Source organism: Euphorbia lathyris, chromosome 3 (assembly GCF_963576675.1).
Source record: "Euphorbia lathyris chromosome 3, ddEupLath1.1, whole genome shotgun sequence".
NCBI lineage: Eukaryota > Viridiplantae > Streptophyta > Magnoliopsida > Malpighiales > Euphorbiaceae > Euphorbia > Euphorbia lathyris.
In genome coordinates this window covers 36,920,544-36,938,967 of record NC_088912.1, presented here as the reverse complement: position 1 = coordinate 36,938,967, position 18,424 = coordinate 36,920,544, and the positions used below count along the sequence as shown (strand labels likewise).

The 18,424-nt window shown below is 36.2% G+C and overlaps 1 protein-coding gene across 2 annotated transcripts; it reads right to left on the bottom strand.

Moving 5' to 3' along the window:
- Positions 1 to 9,512: 9,512 nt before the first annotated feature.
- LOC136222444 (auxin response factor 4) lies at positions 9,513 to 17,357 on the bottom strand. 2 transcript variants are annotated; one of them, XM_066010214.1, is made up of 12 exons: positions 16,320 to 17,350; positions 16,183 to 16,239; positions 15,888 to 16,070; positions 15,709 to 15,793; positions 15,543 to 15,633; positions 15,071 to 15,235; positions 11,701 to 11,820; positions 11,516 to 11,591; positions 11,094 to 11,256; positions 10,305 to 11,020; positions 10,026 to 10,216; positions 9,513 to 9,903 (listed from the first exon to the last, which is right to left on the bottom strand). In XM_066010214.1, exons 1-12 carry the CDS (start codon positions 16,641 to 16,643, stop codon positions 9,729 to 9,731), a joined length of 2,346 nt encoding a protein of 781 aa, XP_065866286.1. In that variant the 5' UTR covers positions 16,644 to 17,350; the 3' UTR covers positions 9,513 to 9,728. The 2 variants fall into 2 exon arrangements, with proteins under 2 accessions (XP_065866286.1, XP_065866287.1); XM_066010215.1 differs by lacking the exon at positions 9,513 to 9,903 and having other exon boundaries at positions 10,061 to 10,216; positions 10,325 to 11,020; positions 16,320 to 17,357.
- Positions 17,358 to 18,424: the final 1,067 nt, after the last annotated feature.

Here is an 18,424-nt window from a genome sequence, read left to right as displayed (position 1 = left end):
TGAACTATGGAGAGAAGCCAATAGGAACGATAGGTTGTGGGAGAAAACAGATTGGGGACGAAGAGGGAAGCAAAATGGCATATGGTCAAGAAGAAGATGAGCTAGGAGAGGAGATTGATGGGGAAGGGAACTTCGACATGGAGCTCCTTAACGATGATGAACTTGACTACTATGAGCGAGAGTTCCGGAAGGGAATGGAGGAAAGTGGTGATGTGGGATCAACGTCCGAAGATGAGAAGTATGTGTCCTTCAACGGACAACCACAGGGCATTCTACCTTTGGGGAAGATACCACGTGACATTGCATGGGATCCCGGAGGTCGTATGCTATGTCTTCCTCATAGTCGCTTGAGCTTCAAGGAAATGGATAAATGGTCCTTTGTGACGCCTCTAGGAAGAAATGAGATTCCTAGCACATGCACATTAGGAATGAACCGAGCCTCCCACTTGGTAAATTCAGAACTTGTTATTTTGTTCTTGATTGAGATGTATGTGTTGGGATATATGTTGTGTTTATTGAGGGGACATCTACCCTATGAGGATTCAATGAGAAGTGGTTTTATGGTGAAGAGACTAAGCTTAAAAGAGTATTTAGTGAATGGGAATGGCCGTCTGGGTGATGTAGAGAGACTAGAAGAAATTCAAGAATGGCGGGATAGTGGCCAAGTTAGTGAAGAAGTGACTCGAGAAGCCGCGAGATTGTTAACCCAAGACAAAGAAGGAATCGATACAAGTGTTCTTGGGATCACTACGAAGTGGGTTGACAAGTGTCGTCGAGACATCCCATTTGATGTCGGCCATGAGCGAAGTGAAGTTGTGACCAATGTCCATACTCGTGAAGTGGGGATTGAGGAGGACCGGGGTTGGTCGGTTCAACATGTCGTGGGAGTGTGGAGGAGCTTCCAAGACATTATGGAGGATTGGTTTGATCAACTTCGTCGAGATATTCCGTTCGATGTTGGTCGGATATTGAGGCGAGCATTACGGGGGATGAGCACTGGGGGCAAGACACAAGTTGAGGTGTGGGGAGAGTTTATGAAGAGAACAAGAAACCGACAACATATGGAGTGGATAGCACCTACCAAGCACCATTCTTGTTCTATAGTTGAGTTGGGGACCAACTCCTTTGAAGAAGAGGAGTATGATGAGGGCATCTTGCTCTACGTGGAGCGTAAAATAGAACACGCAGGGCATGAATCCGGGGCCACCGAGAAAAGGGGAAGACACGCGGAAGGGAGGTCACTAGCATTCCACGCGGAGCGTATTAGCCAGTGGGCGGAGCGTGGAGGATACTACTTTCGTAGGACAGCTCAAGAGCTCATGCACGCGGGGCGCAGATCAGGCATCCGGAACAAGTTACACCTAGGAGGTCAACTACGCGGGGCGTAACACCAGGGACGCCACGCGTGAACTTCATCAACAAGATGCGTCAAGTCCAGGAACTTGACTACGCGGGGCGTAGTAAGACCCACGCGGGGCGTAGTAAGACCCACGCGGGGCGTGTCCCACCTGGAGTAAACTTCTTCACCAAGTTCTTCATGATATGGACCACTCCTTATTTACAACACTGCCACCCCTTATTTACAATCCATGCCACCTCTTTACCATTAACCCAATTTACCCTTTATTTTTATATTTTAATTAGTTATGTGATTTACCCTTTTATGTAATTTGTTTTAGGGTTTTGAGATTGTATAAATACATCTCTTTCTTTGTAATTGAACTTAACTTTTTATCAATCAAATTATCAACTTCTTTGTGAAGCTTTGTTAAGGTTCTACCTTCAACAATGGGGATTTTATTATTCCTATGGATTTAGTCCATGAAATTGGGATTCACTCCTTCTAGTTTAGCTAGAGAAGAACATCTTTGTTAGTTTACGATTAAAACTAACACGTCACGAAACCGATCTGTATCACAATTGAAACATAAAAAGTGCTCTTCTTAGATCTCGAATGGTGATCCCATCCTTAATCTCAAGAAACCAGCCATGCAGGGCTGTTCCTGACGTTTTAAAGGTCTTGGACGATATGATAAACTTCGTCCATTCATATATACATTCTATTTTTTAAAGTTGCTAGATGATTTTTTTATTACAATGGATAAGGTACAAATTTAGATATATGATTATTAGGAGAGAGTAATTAGCATACATACACAAAATAGTGCAATCTTAAATCTAAGGTTTCTCAGTTGGGATAGTTTTAAGCTTAATTGACGATAATGATATTTTTTTATGTGTAATTTCATATGGTATCCTTGCTCCAACCTCCACCGTTCTAGTCACTCAATATGGTTTGAAGTTGCACATTTTATGTTAATGGATAAAAACTCATTTTTAATCAACTAGGCTTGAAATTTCACCAGCTCGTAAACGTTATGTTTAAAAAATGCAATGTTTTCTACGTAAAAGCTAAATTCATTCTCCTCCAATACCCATAATGCTAAATTTATGCCATAAGGCTTAAAAGATAAATAATAATTATTGGTCTTTTTGCATAACTAGGCTAAAAATATATAAACATTTATAGATATATCCCACCAAAAATGAGCAATCCATCTAAGGTCATGTTTGATAACTCACTTAATCACTTGAGTTAAAATATGAAGCACTTATTTAATTTAAGTGCGTTTAATAGCAGTTGTTTATTCCTCACTTAAATTAGTTTTTTTTTTTTTGGTAGGAAAGGAAAGGAAAAACAAACGAACAAAAACAACTACACAGGGATTAGCCTAGGGAAGCTAACCTCAATCCTATCCTCTAAAAGAAGAGGAGAGAGAGAGCAATAGGGGGAACGGAAAGGGTAGAAACACCTAACTCCCCCTCATGGCCAGCCGCCGCCAAGTGATCCGCAACACGGTTCTGCTCTCGGAAAATGTGGCTGAACTCTAAGGTCTCAAAGGAGGCGCTAAGCCTTTTAATAGCTCTGATAAGGTTGCGGTTAAGCCTTTTAACTTGACATTTTAAGTTACATATTATCAACTAATACTTTTATAAAACTTAAATCATTCAGTACTTTCAGCACTTAAAATTCAGTACTTATTTTTTCAGCACTTAATTTTCAGCTTTGTCAAACAACACCCAAATTTTTAATATTTCTATAATTACAAAATCCACCAATTGATTTCAACACTATCAAAGTAAAGCACAAAAATAATAAAAGAGAAAGTTAAAAGAGAAAAACTAAAAAATGACTGAAATTTTAATTATTTATTTTTTATAACCTTGGTAATGTAATAGTAATGAGTATGCTAAGTAGAATTATTTATGTACTAAAATAGTTTTTTTAATGAAAAAATAGTAATTATTTATATCATATGAAATAAGTATATTATTTTTCATATTGAATATATATTGACATTTAAATTTAAGAAAAAAAATAAAATTGGATATAACAATGATTGGAAAAAAAAATTAAATGATTATTCTTTTATTGAATATATAAATGGATCATTTTTATTTAAAGAAAACATGGAAATTATAGTAACAATTTATGGGAGAAAATAAAAGTGAAAAAATTAAGGAAAACATGGAAATTATAAGAATTTATGAGAGAAAATAAATCGGAAAGAAATTATGAGAGAAAATAAATGGAGAGATGGGGGTTCGAACTTCCAACCTCAAAACATGGAAATTATAAGAATTTATGGGAGAAATAAATGGAGAGATGGGGTTCAAACATGTTCCATATTCATCTCGGTTTTCATAAGTACAATGTAAAAATATGTTTTGAGCCCCTTATTGTTATGGGTCTTGGGCGGACGCCCACCAAATCATAGCCCAGGGTCGGCCCTGCAGCCATGCAATGCTTCATCGCCAGGAATTTTATCACCCCATTTGTAAGGAACCGACCAACAAGATAAAAATGATTTAGGGCTTGGTGGATAAATTACAAAATGGATGTGTGTATATTATCCAGTCATTTATGCCATGGGATCCTTATGAGAGAGATTGCTCCACAAAATCCAAAACATAGAGAGATGCGATTCAAAATCAATGGGGTTGAACTGAAATTTGGTGATCGTGAATTTGGACTCATCACCGGGTTGAGATTTGGTGATCCGACACCAATTGTGAAGCGGTTGAGTGGTTAGAATAAGACAAACAGATTGAGAAATCTGTACTTCGAAGGTAGCCCGATCTTAACTCAAAAAAATATACGAGACCTTCGAAGGCAGAGATTGGAGTAAAGAAGAAAATGGTTATGCGGTCTTCATGGCTATATTGTACGTTATATATAGGCTCCTATTCACCACTACTCTAAATCATTCGGTTGATCACAATATCATCGACCTCACGGATTTTCCTAAGTTATTTGACTCATTTCCATGGGGTGTGTATGATTGGGAGGAGACGTATAAGACATTGGGATGGGTCGTATCTGCTACAAGCAGGAAGGACAAATTTGAGGAGTTCCACAAGGCAAAGTACAATAAGGTCGTTCCTTATCAGCTAGTTGGAATAGCGGTGCACATGGTCGGTTAACCAGTCTATTAACAAAAACCATTAACCAGTCCATTTAATTCGATTAACCATATTTCGGTTAATATAAACTTCAGTCGGTTAACCTATATTTCGGTCGGTTAACCATTAGTGCTTTTTCGTAGCAAATATCACTTTATATCTATAATTATTCACTTTAAAATAAATATATAATTATTTAAATATTAAATAAAAATATGTAACTTCAAATTTAATTAACAAAATTGCCAAAAAAAATAAGTTTTAAGTTATTTTGATATTTTTAACTTAAAAATTAAATACAAATATGTATATTTATAGATTGATAATTAAATTTCTACATATATTTATACTAGTTTATGTGTATTAATACATAATCGGTTTATTTTTCGGTTTCGGTTAACCATCGGTTTTTAAAAAAAAAACCGTAAACTAGTCCATCGATTACGGTTAACCTATTTTTCGGTTTGGTTTCGGTTTCGAAAATTGGTTTTTCGGTTTTCCGGTTAGTTTTGTCCAGCCCTAAGTACAAGCTTTTCATGTATGTTTCGTATATTTATTTGATTTACTTGATAGATTTCAACTGCGATTGAATTGAATTGAAATGTTTTATAAGTTTGGATACTTGAGCTATAGAGTGCGCCTTGTAAATTCTATATTAGGAAAGATAAGAGTGTGCTCCCTCGCTTTAGTAGGTGGATAACTTCAAGAAATCTAACTTTTAAAGAAACGGCGGATGTTTTTAATTAAGTATATATGTTTTGTTTACATAAGTAATATGTGTTTTGGATTTAAGTAATATGTGCTATGGATTGTTTATTAGTTTGTTTTTTTAGTCATCCGGCGTACCATCAACTAAACTTGTGGTTGAGGATGTTGAAGCAGAGTGCGGATGGTATAATCCACTCAAGGATTATTTAAACGGGAAAGCTGTAGACATTGAGGCACTATTCACACCATATAAGGTGTTTGAGGAGCATGATGGAGGAGGAGGAGGGGGAGATGAAGAGGAGGACGTCGTAGGACATGACGTAGAAGGAAATGACGTGCAAGGTGAGGAGGTGGAGGATGAGGAGGAAAAGCCTAGAATCGAGAAGAGGACTAAGAAGAATGAAGAGATTAGGGTGGATGAACAAGCAAATGATGAAGAACAGAGAATGGCAAGGATGCGATGTCATTTTCAAAAGTTGGAGACAGAACTGAAGGAGTAAGTGACTGCGGAGTTGATGGGAAAGATGAACGAGATGAACAAGGCGCATAGGAGGGATATGGTGGAGATGATGCAGAAGTGTAGACTCTTTCTTGAAGCATTTCGAAGTTGATTCTTATTGAAAGTCGAAGCAACTTCGATTCACCCCTCTCATATGTCATGGCTTTTCCCATGGTTTTCCATTAACTGTTCCACATGATCATACACAATAAATTATTGGTTGACATACTGCTACCAAAGATAAAAAAAAATAAGGAAACCAAAAGATAATGTCAAACAATGTACTAAAGTAAACAAATTACATGTGCTTTGCAGTTACTTGATCTGCGAAGCAAATTATCTAATTGTGAATTCACAGTCTTCGCAGTTCTTGAAACCGCGGATGTAGTTATGTGTTTTAACTCTTTGTGGTTCTGTGAAGCTTTAAAGCTTCGCAGTGTGTGATTTCGCGAAGTAAAATCACAAACTACGAAGTTGTCGGGTAAACCAAAACTAACTTCAAATACACAAATTCAAATTTATAACTTCAAATGCACAAAACTAACAAGTCCAAAGGGATTATTTATATATGTGAAATTAACATAATACTTACATGAAGAGCTTGGATCTTGGATTGATGTATGCAAATGAAGAATTCCAATCTAAGAAAGAAAGGGAGAGAGATATATATAAAGAAGAAAGAGGAAAGAGATGTTAAGTAGTTATATATATATATATATATATATATATATATATAATTTATTGTGTAATAGGTTTAAATATATAAATGTGTCTTCAATTTAGCCCAGTTTTATAATTTACCCTCAAAACTTTCCTTCACTCCTAAAACATACTCAATGGCAAAGTCTTCTCAGAAGGAGAAAATAAACAACTATGTCAATGCATCCCTGAAAACTTGCATAGGATAATTAAGCTAGAGATAAATCAAAATTATTATTTAAATTTGAATTTTGTGAAATCTAATTTAAGTTTGGATTTTTTTTTACTACAAATTGAAATTTTATGACATGACAAAACTCTTCTCGGTATTTCAGTACTAGTTAGTAGGGATGACAATAAGTAAGGTATCCGCATGTAAAAGTGTTAATGAGTCAAAGTAGCTACTAAACTATTCGAGCTTGGATGGACAAAGTCCGTCTCAATAGGGTTAGACTTAAGCTTAAGATCGGCTCGAGACATTAACGAGCTAACCCTCAGCTTTCTTAAGTTCTGCTCGAGACATTAATGACAATGGATAAAGAAAGAAAATTAACATTTAGTCATCGACTCTAACTCTTAACTAGTCACAACTCACAAGGGCCATAAAAAATATTTACGGGGGTTTGGTTCGGGGTCTTTAGGAATGGGAATGGGAATGTGAATGGGAATGGGAGGGTTTCATTCCCTTTGTTCTTGTTTGTTTAAAAAAAAACTTATTCCCTTTACCTATTTTAGATTATGAGTTTACCCCATTACTCCAGGCCCTGTAGGGAATTGGATTCCCTTTCCCACAGAAAACACACCTCTTCTTGACAACAGAAAACACGTCTCCAATCCTTGAAACGTGATCCCTGAATCTGTTCTCCTCCAATATCCGACCACCTCTTCTCCGTTCTCCGGTTGCCTCTTCTCCGTTCTCCGGCCGCCTCTCACGCCGGCACGGGTAAGTTAAAGCCTCTTTCATAAAAATAAAAAAAAAAACAATATTACAACTTTGATTCAATTTCTTTGCAATTTGTGATTAAAAATGAGTGTAAAATTCTAGGTATGAGTTAGCTATGACTATCATGGCTTCCTTTTTTTTTTATGGAGTTTCGAAAATATTTTTTTATGTGTGTTTACTTTGTTGTTTGATTTTTTTTTTATGGGAGGGTTTCATTCCCTTTTCTAAACATATCCAAACACATAGGGGAATTAATACTTATTCATTTCCTTTCCTTTAGTTTCCCTTTCTTGATTCATTTTCCCTTAACTCTTGTGAACCAAACGCCCCTTTAATGGATACTTTAGTCTTTGGCTAGTTCAAAATATAATATGCGTCTTTCTCCCCAAATTTTCTCTCTACTTTGTCATCGACACAGTAGCAGTAGCAGTTATCATTCATATGAAACCACGCTAGCAATAAGGCCATCTGCTATCTGTGAATTTGAGCTCAGCCATGGTGGGTGATTTTCTTTTGTCTTTTATACTAATTATATGTATGCATGTCGAATCTAGTTAAAATCCGATCAAAGCTCAGTAAAAACTCGGCTCGAGACATTAACGAGTCAATACCAAGCCTACATAGGCCTAGTCTCGGTTCCATTCATTACCACCCCTACCGCATGTAATGTCATACTCATACCCTTACCCTATTATATTTTGAATTATTCGTCCCTTCCCAACATCCTAATGGATACACCATGAATTTTCACATGCACCTTAATGAGCAAGTGAATTTGCTCATTCACCGTTAGATATAAGCTTATTAAATCTAAATCAGGATGCTTTGAATCTCCACCTTAGGATTCTAATAAGTATAGATCTAACGGTGAATGAGCAAATTATACATACTCATTAAAGTGCATGTGATCAAGACTGTGGATACACAATCTTAATTTCATTCTCATTCCATATAATTCATGAGTACCCTCACCCGTGCTGCTCGCTTTCTCGCTTCCGAGAGGCGAAGGGAGCCCGTGGGAGGAACCGAACTGATTGATATCGAACCCGCGGCTTGGGGGGTGGACGGTCTATCCGCCTTTAAGTGGTATTACCAGCCAAATTAAGTAATAAACAAATAAAGTATAAATTGAACAAAACATACAACAACTTAATACTCTACAAATTTAACAAAACCATGCATAAATTTAACAACACAATAAGAAGAAGGAAAAAAAACTCAAATGCTTAAATTTTTAAATAAAATAATATAGAATTCAATAACAAATACAAATCAAATATAACGTTGAAATTGTTCATCCTAAGACTTCGAGGGGTATTATCATCCTAATTTTTTTTTTAAATCTTAAGCGGCCTCTTGCCAATTAAATTGGCAAGGGAAGGCTTGCCCCCAATACACCCTTGTGGTGGGACCCCTCCCCGGACCCTCGCTCAGCGGGGACGCGTAATGCGACCGGGCCGCCCTTTTTTTTTTTTTTTATTCTCATCCTAAACCCCTTTTATATAGGGTTCTGATAGTACGAAATACCTGCAAAACCTGTACTCATACCCGTTACCAATATTAGAGGTGGCAAAAGCACATAAGAACCGATTACACGACACGAAATCGACACGTAATTTTAGTGTTTGGATTTAGCTTAGTAGGTAATGTATCATTTTTTAATTAACACGAAACTAACACGCAAATTTTTTGATTGGGTTAGGGTTGATATGCTAACCCAAAAATGACACAAATATTTAAAATTATTTTTATATTCTCTCATATTTTTATGTCATTTTATTAATAAAGATAATAAAATTATAATTATTATTTGCAAATATGATTCAAACCTCCTAAATTGTTATAAACACATTACATGACCTCTTAACATGATATTAGTGGACTTTTGGATGGTTAGTGTTAACATAATAATAAAAATGACATAAAGTATTTAAAAATAGTATCATATATTATTATATTTTTAAAAGTTATTTTTAACATATACATGCATAGCAAAATTACAGTTAACCCGAAAACACGACACGAAATCGACACTAACCCGAACAGGTTAACACGATTGTGACACGAAAGTTCTTGGGTTGGGTTTGGGTTTATTCTTTTCAACACGAACCCGAAAATGAAAGGACTCGAACACGAAATTTCCAGGTCTAATCCATACCACAAAGTACTGTTATTAAGCCAAGCGATTTGCCAATCAACTGGAAAGCTAGGCTAACAAATTATTATATTACTGGTTTACTGATACATATACAGTTGGGGAGCAATTAGTTGAACACAACTAACTTGAGCTAAACATGATGCATAAGTGGTTTGTGAGCATCATCATGTTCCATAGCAATCAAACAAACATAAAATCACATAACAAGTTGAGGTTTTGAAAACATTACTTCAAACCAAATATTAATTTCAAACCCCTCACTGTGGGGAAGAATCAGGCTGCCCTACTGATGAAGATTTGGATGCTTCCATTACCACATTTGCTTGATCTAAGCAGCTATGTGTATCATCACCAGTCGCTCCTCCGATCGTCATCTTCTCCACTTCTTCTTGGGTGTAAATATGGATCTTGGATACTACATTGCAGAACTCACTGTCCATGAAAAGAGTGTTAGAATCTTAAGAATGTTAGATGTGATTAACCAAAAAACAACACGAACACAGAAAAACATATACAAGATCCGCCATGATCTTGAGAAGGTTAGTGTCACTTACTGCCATGGGTCGTCACCGACAACCATTACATCATTCTCGCTGTCCGTATACAAGATCCGCCATCCCTTATTTGGATCCCGCAGAAGGCCTTCCATGTTAAATAGATGCTCTAGTTCATTCAAGAGGTCATTGTAGCCATTCAGTCTTGAGAGATCTATAGCTCTTCCAACCAAGCTACCGTGCTTGTGAACCTTCAACAAAATTATGCAAACATAGGTATGCAACAAAGGAGAAAAAAGCAAGTCAATGTCCAGCATTGCTGCTACTACAACACCTTACCTTTGTACAACTCCGCTTACCAGAGTTTTGCGAGTTTGGAGCTGGTGATTCTGCAGTCAAGGAGAATCCGAACAGCTTGCAGCCGGTGGCAGTCCCGTTAAAGGCATTATCCTTTTGATTTACCACTATAGCTGGTGAAGCAGAGAGAGTCTCCTGTGGCTTATGCTCATTTGATTGATTTGGCTTTCCAATTTCATCCCTTGTTATGCCAGTCTGAATTGGGGAAGCAAAAACTTCTCTTTGGAAGTTGTTTGCATAAGTAGACAGCAATCTAGGATCTTGAGCAGATTTGTAGAGACCAGCATAGGGAGAATACATGTGCTGGAGGCTTTCTGGAGCTAGTGGATAGAGATTTGGTCTAGGTGTTTGATACATGAAAGCATTATTTCCAAGATTGTGTTTGCCCCAAGCACCTAGATTGAAATCACTTTTTCCAGCCAGTGATATTTCTTGACCTTGCAAGACCTTCAGAAACCTATCAGATTCCGCAAAGCCTTTGTAAGTGGGGGTGTGAGCCATTGTTAACTCACTGAAATTAGTCTTTTCTCTTCCAGTTGACAGGGGATTTTGATGTGCAGGGGTTCGCATTTCAAAATCCGGTGGGTGGTTTACTGTGTCATGCCTATACAAGGATGACACAAAACCTACATTTTCTTGACCTTGCAAGACCTTAGAGGATCTTCTAGATTCCTCAAAGTCTAAAAACCTACCCCTATCTGCCAAAACAAAAACAAGCATTCAGGTTTAGTTTAGACGAAAGCAGCTCTGAAACAAACAAAAATTGCATACCGGGTATGGGGTTATCAGGTGGGGTTGGTTGCAGACTCGTCCGCAGCTTCTTCAGCCTTGGGGAAGGCTGAATGCTTAAGGGTGGTAGAGAAACAGAAGGATCAATTTCCCATGGGGAAACTCGTTCTTGATGATCACTACCGATATCTTCATCCCATCTCACCTGTTTTAAGAAGCACAAAAATCATACATTAACAAGATGCTTCATCTAATATCTTCTATCCCAACTACAAGAATGCATTATTTTACATCTTTCTAGCTAGAAACGGAAAGATGCATCGTCAGTTAGAGCAAACAGAGTTGTCTATTATTTCTTCAACAACTCTACAAGTCATGTTCAAGGTAAACATAAGTATGTCTATACGAAAGCGAAATCATGGAAGAAGAACAATGACATGTAAAAGCAAGATTATAAAATTTACCATTAAGCATCTCCATTTTGAGTTAGGCCATCTATAAGGATCCAAGCCACTTATACCAGTTACAACGCCACTACACCTGTAACAAGGTAAAAACATAAATCTAAAGAAACATAATGATATTCACAAACTACTATAACTGCAAGACAGGTAAATTAGTTTTGCCATATTATAGGATATGCAAAGACCTTCTTTCCGGGGAATCGTCCATTTCAAATCTCATCCTGAATCTGGTTCCAATGGAAGCTGGATTCATGATACTTTTGAGGTACTTTTTGTAGGGTACTACGAACTCTGCATGACTAGCCCTGCATTTCAACAATTTCAAATTTTACCTAGTTTATAATTATAGTCAAAATTAAGAGAATCGAATAAATAAAAGTGTTCTATCAAAGATCCATGTGAGCATTAGCTATTATTACATAAATGCATCTGAAGCAACTATAAGAAAAGCTGATATTTGATTGAACAAGTTTGGCCAGCTCAAGTAGAAGACAGACCTCATAGCAAGTTTCTGGCTTTATATGTTTGGAAGGAAGCTCGATAGATACTAGAACTCATAGCAAGTTTCTGGCTTTATATGTTTGGAAGTCATTGAGCTTCTCTTTGAATAGAACTAAGTATCAGCATTTTGACATAATTCTCAAACCAGGGATTAAAAGTACTAACCGTCCCTAAACATGGTACATTATATGCTTGGAAGTCATTGAGCTTCTCTTTGAATAGAACTAAGTATCAGCATTTTGACATAATGCTCAAACCAGGGATTAAAATTACTAACCGTCCCTAAACATGGTACATTCATCATGACCATAAATCAATTTGTCCCAAAAAAAAATTCCAGAATTTCAATGTCATCTTCTAAGGTCTTGCAAGGTCAAGGAAATATTGATACTTGAAAAGTAAGAATCAAAACTTCAACATTCTCATGAGGGTGACTCTTACATGTCGATTATCGTTTGTGAAATCTAATTGAAGTTTAAACGTTGTTTGGTATTGGTATGAAGTAAAGTTTTGTGACCATGATGAAATTCCGCACATCACAAATATTAGTCCTTTTAACCCCTCAAACCATCAATTTTATCTTATAATAAGAAAATGTTTAATCACACATTTCACATGTAGGGGGCAGTATCAGGCTTGAAACAGCAATTCATAGTAACTCGGTTATTACTTCTGCTGTTGTAGGTGATCTAAATGAATTTTGATACAACTGAAAACTAAAAGCAGAAAAAATAAACGACTGAATACTATATATAAATTATTTGGTATGTACTAGAAGATATTGAGAATAAAATGAGAGAAAACCGACTAAGGTGGTTTGGCCATGTGAGACGTAGAGCGTTTGATGCGCCGGTTACGAGAACTGAAGAGTGGCAAAGGGATGTAGTGGTGAGGGGTAGGGGAAGACCTAAGCAAACTTGGAGGAGGGTGATCGAGAGTGATATGAGTTTACTGGGAATTGAGGAAAATATGGTAGTGGATAGGACGAAGTGGAGGGAGCGAATTTGTGTTGCTGACACGACTTGATTTCACGGTTTATATGATGGTTCATGTTAGCCGACCCCGAATCATTTCGGGACTAAGGCTTTGTTGTTGTTGTTGTTGTTGTTGTACTAGAAGATATTGAATTTAATCCAACTAACGTTTTTTGTCGAGTGACATATTTGTTTAAGGGAATTTTATTTTATGGGTAATAATTTAAAGATACAAAGGCCAAATTTATAAAAACAATAAAGTAAATCCTATAAGTGATTCAACTTAATATATAGTGTGTTTCAACTTCAAATGATAAATCACCTTATCAAATGCCCACAAAATAGTTTACAATTAACCATTAGGTGAACAACCACCATGCCATCTTTTTGTTCATCTTTTTGTTTCAACTTCAATTCATTCATCTTTTTGTTTACTATTAAATCCCAAAAGGGACAACTTAAAAGTGTATGGAATGTAGCTTATATAAGTTTCTTTATATCTCAATACTATGTGAAGCATATAGCCATCATTTTGTTCCAGATTTCTTCCATTTTTTGTTTCGACCCAACATTTGATCCACTTTTAAGGATCTCCCATTTTGTTTCACACACCACATAACCAAAATACTGCCCCTATTTTTAGTAGAATTGATCAGCTCTTAAATGATATAGCATTTAAAGCAGGTTAATCAACTAGGTCCCATAGTTTAAAAAGGCGATCGCCTCTGTCGCCTCAGGCGAGAGGCGACAGAGGCGATCACCTCACCGCCTTCCAGAATGGAAGGCGACTTACCTTCAAGAGGCGATCGCCTCACCCTCTCAGGCGAGAGGCGGTCTGAGGCGAGAGGCGATCGCCTCTTGCAGGTGAGGCGTTAAGTCAGCCTTTTCTTTAAAAAAAAAAACCCTAATTTATATTAAAACCAAAAAAACAACAGACCAGCCCGATAAAATTAAAGAGACAGACACAGACACCCCCCAAAAACTCCAACGGCTCTCTCTTCTTCTCCTCCACCACCGAGTTTCTGCTTCCCACAGCTCCCTCCTAGAATTTTATCTGACTTGTGATTGTAACTTGAGCATACAAATTAGGTTCTAAGGTGTTTCTATGCAATCAAGTAAACCTTTTTGGACAACTTTATTGGAGGAGAAACTGGGGTTATAAAATAAAGATGAGTTAAGATAACGTGCAGTTGCATAAAGAGGACTATGGAACTCCTCTTGCCAAACATGATCAATAGTCTTCAAGTACGCTAGGTAGATGCTTGATATTATGCTATTTTGATTTAAGAATTAGCACTTTATTATTAGACTTTAAGTTATTTTGGTTTACAAGTTTAGAAATTAAACTATCCTTAAGTACTACTAGTTTTTATTGAGTTAATTTTATTTTATTTTATTTTCTAATTTTTTGTCGCCTCACGTGCGAGAGGCCGTCGCCTCGCCTCTCGCCTCGCCTCAAGGCGATATTTTGCCCTTGTCGCCTTGACTCGCCTTTCGCTTTTTAAAACTATGCTAGGTCCTAATCAAGTTAAATTTGAAGCAGATACAGAGATTTCTAAATCCAAAAATTGTGGAACAGAAGCATCTATTCATCTATATTCGATCAACATTTCTACAATTTAAACAGAACACAAATGCAGAAAGTCACAAACAACCTCAAACTGATTAGCTGGATCCTCATACACAAAAAACAAAAAGTATATATCCGAAGAAACCTAAGGTCTTATAACTCAATACATCCTAACGTCATTCAAATATTCTAAGGTAAATTGATTACGTACAGCAGAAGAAATTTAAGAGAACTTTTTCTAAAACCTAAGTCCTTGAATCATGAATACCCATAACATTCATATTCATCGAGAACGCAACAGCACTGCCATTAATCGACTATCCATACCACCTGCCTGCTTATGTTGAAACACATAGTAGCTAGCAAACTAACACTAAATGATCTTTATGCTGATCTGCTTAAAGTTTCCATTGTCAAAAATCTAAGAGCATTGAAAAAAAAGAAGAAAACAAAAGAGAAGAATAACCGATTGAAAGACTAATAGCACCAGTTTTCCAATAGCGCAAATACCTGGGACTATACAGAACAGTAAATATGCTATTGGTAGATATTGCATTAGCCACTGGAGAAAGAACACTAGGATATGAATTCTGCTTGCCAATAACTGTATCAGGAAGTCCATTTCTGGGTCGAACGGCTCTTCGAATCCCCAATCTCAGTTCTCCATCCTCACCCCTATCAAGACCAAGATAACAATTGAGCTTCTAAATAACTCAACTGTTGAATACCAACATCTATCTATACACCAAATATTAATGGGATTATTCTTTGAAAAGAAAAAATTAGAAACATCTATATTATAACCACAGTTTTCAGATTTTGATAAGGTCCAAGTCCTTTATAGCATTTCTGAGTGAATACTCCGTCTACTTATAACAATCTTATTCTGATAGGCTAGTTAGTATATCTGAAATGGGATTTTATTGACTTGAAATGAGGGAAAAAGATATATACTTTCAAAATCATTATCCATTGTTTATACCTGAGGAATAACACAGCATCTCCTGAAACAAGATTCTTTTGACTCACAAAAATGCTCCACCCCGTAGTAAGCAGATGCCTTCTTGGTTGACCTATAAGGCAATAAATATTTAGAGTACATATATTTCATCAAACTGAACCGAATCCGGTATTGAATAAAGATGAACCTCTATAAATATGGCGGAATTTCCACTCAACACCGTGTAAGTCTTTAGCCACAAGCTCTTGAGAGGGCCTCTGCTGCTTGTAATCCTACAAACAAAAGCATCCATAACAAATTTTAACTATACTCAAATAATAATGATCTCCAGCCATAATTAAACAGTTTAAGGAGTAAAAATCATACCAGAGGAGGAAAACAGTCTTCAGCAGCTCTACGAGGAACAGAGAATCCTCCATGTGTACTAGTATCAGATGCTGTGAGTGTTTTACAGAACATATGAGGAGTTGATTTTGCTGGCAATCCTCCTCCACCCTCTTCATCAATACCTATCTCTTCAAGCTCCTTTCCCCCTGAATTCTGTCCTAACTATAAAGTTTCCCCAAAAGAATAACACCATCAACTTCAAATTCTAACTTTGAGCTACCTCTAAGTTAAACAGAAGAAAATGAATTCATTAAGCATCTATTAAAATTGATACCTCTGGTTGAGGAAGCAAACTAAGTTGAGTGTAGACCTCATCATTTTCCTTATTAGCCTGTATTTTTGTGAAATTAGAATTAGAAAAGTTCAAAAATTCATAGCTTTTGAAGGGAAGTAACAAGAAAGGCTACTTACAAGGAGTTGTACATTGACAACTTTGCAGAAGATTTGTGGTTGGAGATCAAAAATGGGCATTTCCATAGGAGAGAAAGGAGTGGAAGAGGCAACTTGTTCAAGATGGCCTTGAGGGAAGTAAACAACCACATTTCCTTTTTTGGGAAGTGAAGTAAGAGGACCAGCACAAGCATGCCAAAGCTCCAAGTAAATAGAAGATGAAACAGGAGATGGAGATGAATTTGAAGAACAACAAGAAGAAGAAGAATCCCCATTTGAAAATAATGCATTATTATTATTCTTCTCCACATCACTCACTAGTACATGGTTCAGATCAATTTCCATTAACACCCACCCAATGTTGTTATCTTATAAAAAACTACAAACCACATAACAAAAGAAGAAAGGGGCTGGGAGAGTAGTAATCAAGTAGGAAAAGCAAAAAAAAGCTAGAAATTTGGAAATGAGGTCAAATCATCATGGAAAGAAAGAAAGAAGAAGCTCATATCTATCTATCTCTTAATAAAAAGCTAAATAGAGGAAGAAGATGAATAGAAAAGAAACAAAGCCATGGCTTACTGTTTAGAAAGGTAAAAAGGGTATCAAATAATAACAAGAAATTCAAAGTATGATTCCTCTTCCTCCCCCATTTGCAGGTAGTGAGAAGAGGGAGCAGAAGTAGCAGACGTAGACAATTGCATAAGGAAGAAAGAAAGCACAGAAAACAAAAGGCAAAAGAAGCCAATGTGGTGGTGCCTTTTAGAGAGAGAAAGAGAAACTGTATGTGTGTTGGGTGGAGGGGACAAGCTAAGACCACTACATTTCCCACACTCTCCCCTACCCCCTTCTCCTTACCTTGTTACTTTTATCTTCTCCTTTTAATTAACAAATTAATCATCTTTTTATCTTCTTTGATTCAGTTTCACTGTGGATTAGGGTTCTTCTTCCACCGAGACAAAAAGGGGGTTTTTTCCATCCAAGAAACTGCAATAAAAATTGATTCTTTTCTTCGAAAACCTTTTCGTGTTCTTGGATTTCAATAGAAACAATAAGATAAAAACAACCCATGATTTTCCATCAAAAATATCTAAATATTGTTATCTAATCTTTCATGGAATCAAAATGACTTCTAAAATTAACCTCTTTTATCATATTAAGAATCAAAATTGTCTACTAAAAGCTATTATTTAAAGTAATATTTGATAAATTAACATAATTTATAAAGTTTGAGCTAATTTGAAGATGCCTAATATTCTATTTGAGTTAAATTAGGTAAAAAATCAATCTTTGGAAAAAGTTTTTTTAACCCAACAAGAGTAAATGTATTTATTTCTTGAATATAGTCTTGAAATAGTCCAAAAGAATGGACAAATTCTATTTTTAGTTATATTTTTCATTCAGTTGAGCACAAACTCAATTCCTTTGGATGTATCTATGAAAGATTGTGTAATGATTTAATGAAATTTTGGCTCAATATAATTATACTTGTTTTTTTAGATCAATAAAAAAAAAGGAAGTTCTTTTATTCCACAAGAACAATGAAAAAAATGTAGAAAGAGTTGGGTTGGGGGCCAAGAGAGAAGTTTGGCAGCAACTATCATGGGCGTGTTGTTAGTTGTTAGGACTCAGTGAGTCAGAGACAGAGCAGGCCACTCTTTTATATCTCAAGTCTTATCATCCTTTGTTCTTGTTCCCACCTTCACTCTTTTCTTTGGCGCGTGCTTCTCACTTTTCTGTTTGTTTCTTATTCATCTACATTAATCAATGTTAACATTTTACCTAACTCTTTTCAATACAACGCCAAGGGCAGGTTGGATCCTTCCTTGGCTTTACTTTGTCATCACAAATTGACATGAGATAGAGTCTAGTCTCTTTAGGATGAGATGGAAAGAGGTTGTGATTCCAAGTTTAGGGTTGTGAGAGCATTTTTCGTGGCGGAGTCAGGATTCCACAGTTATGTGTTAATTTTACCTTTATCTATGAATATAAAAATAAAATCAATTTTATATATATAACAAAATTAAACTATAAAAAATTCTAAATTATATTGAAAACTATTAAAAGTGATATATTATAATATAAATATCTACCTGAATGGATGGGGATGAGGAGAAAGTACATCAACA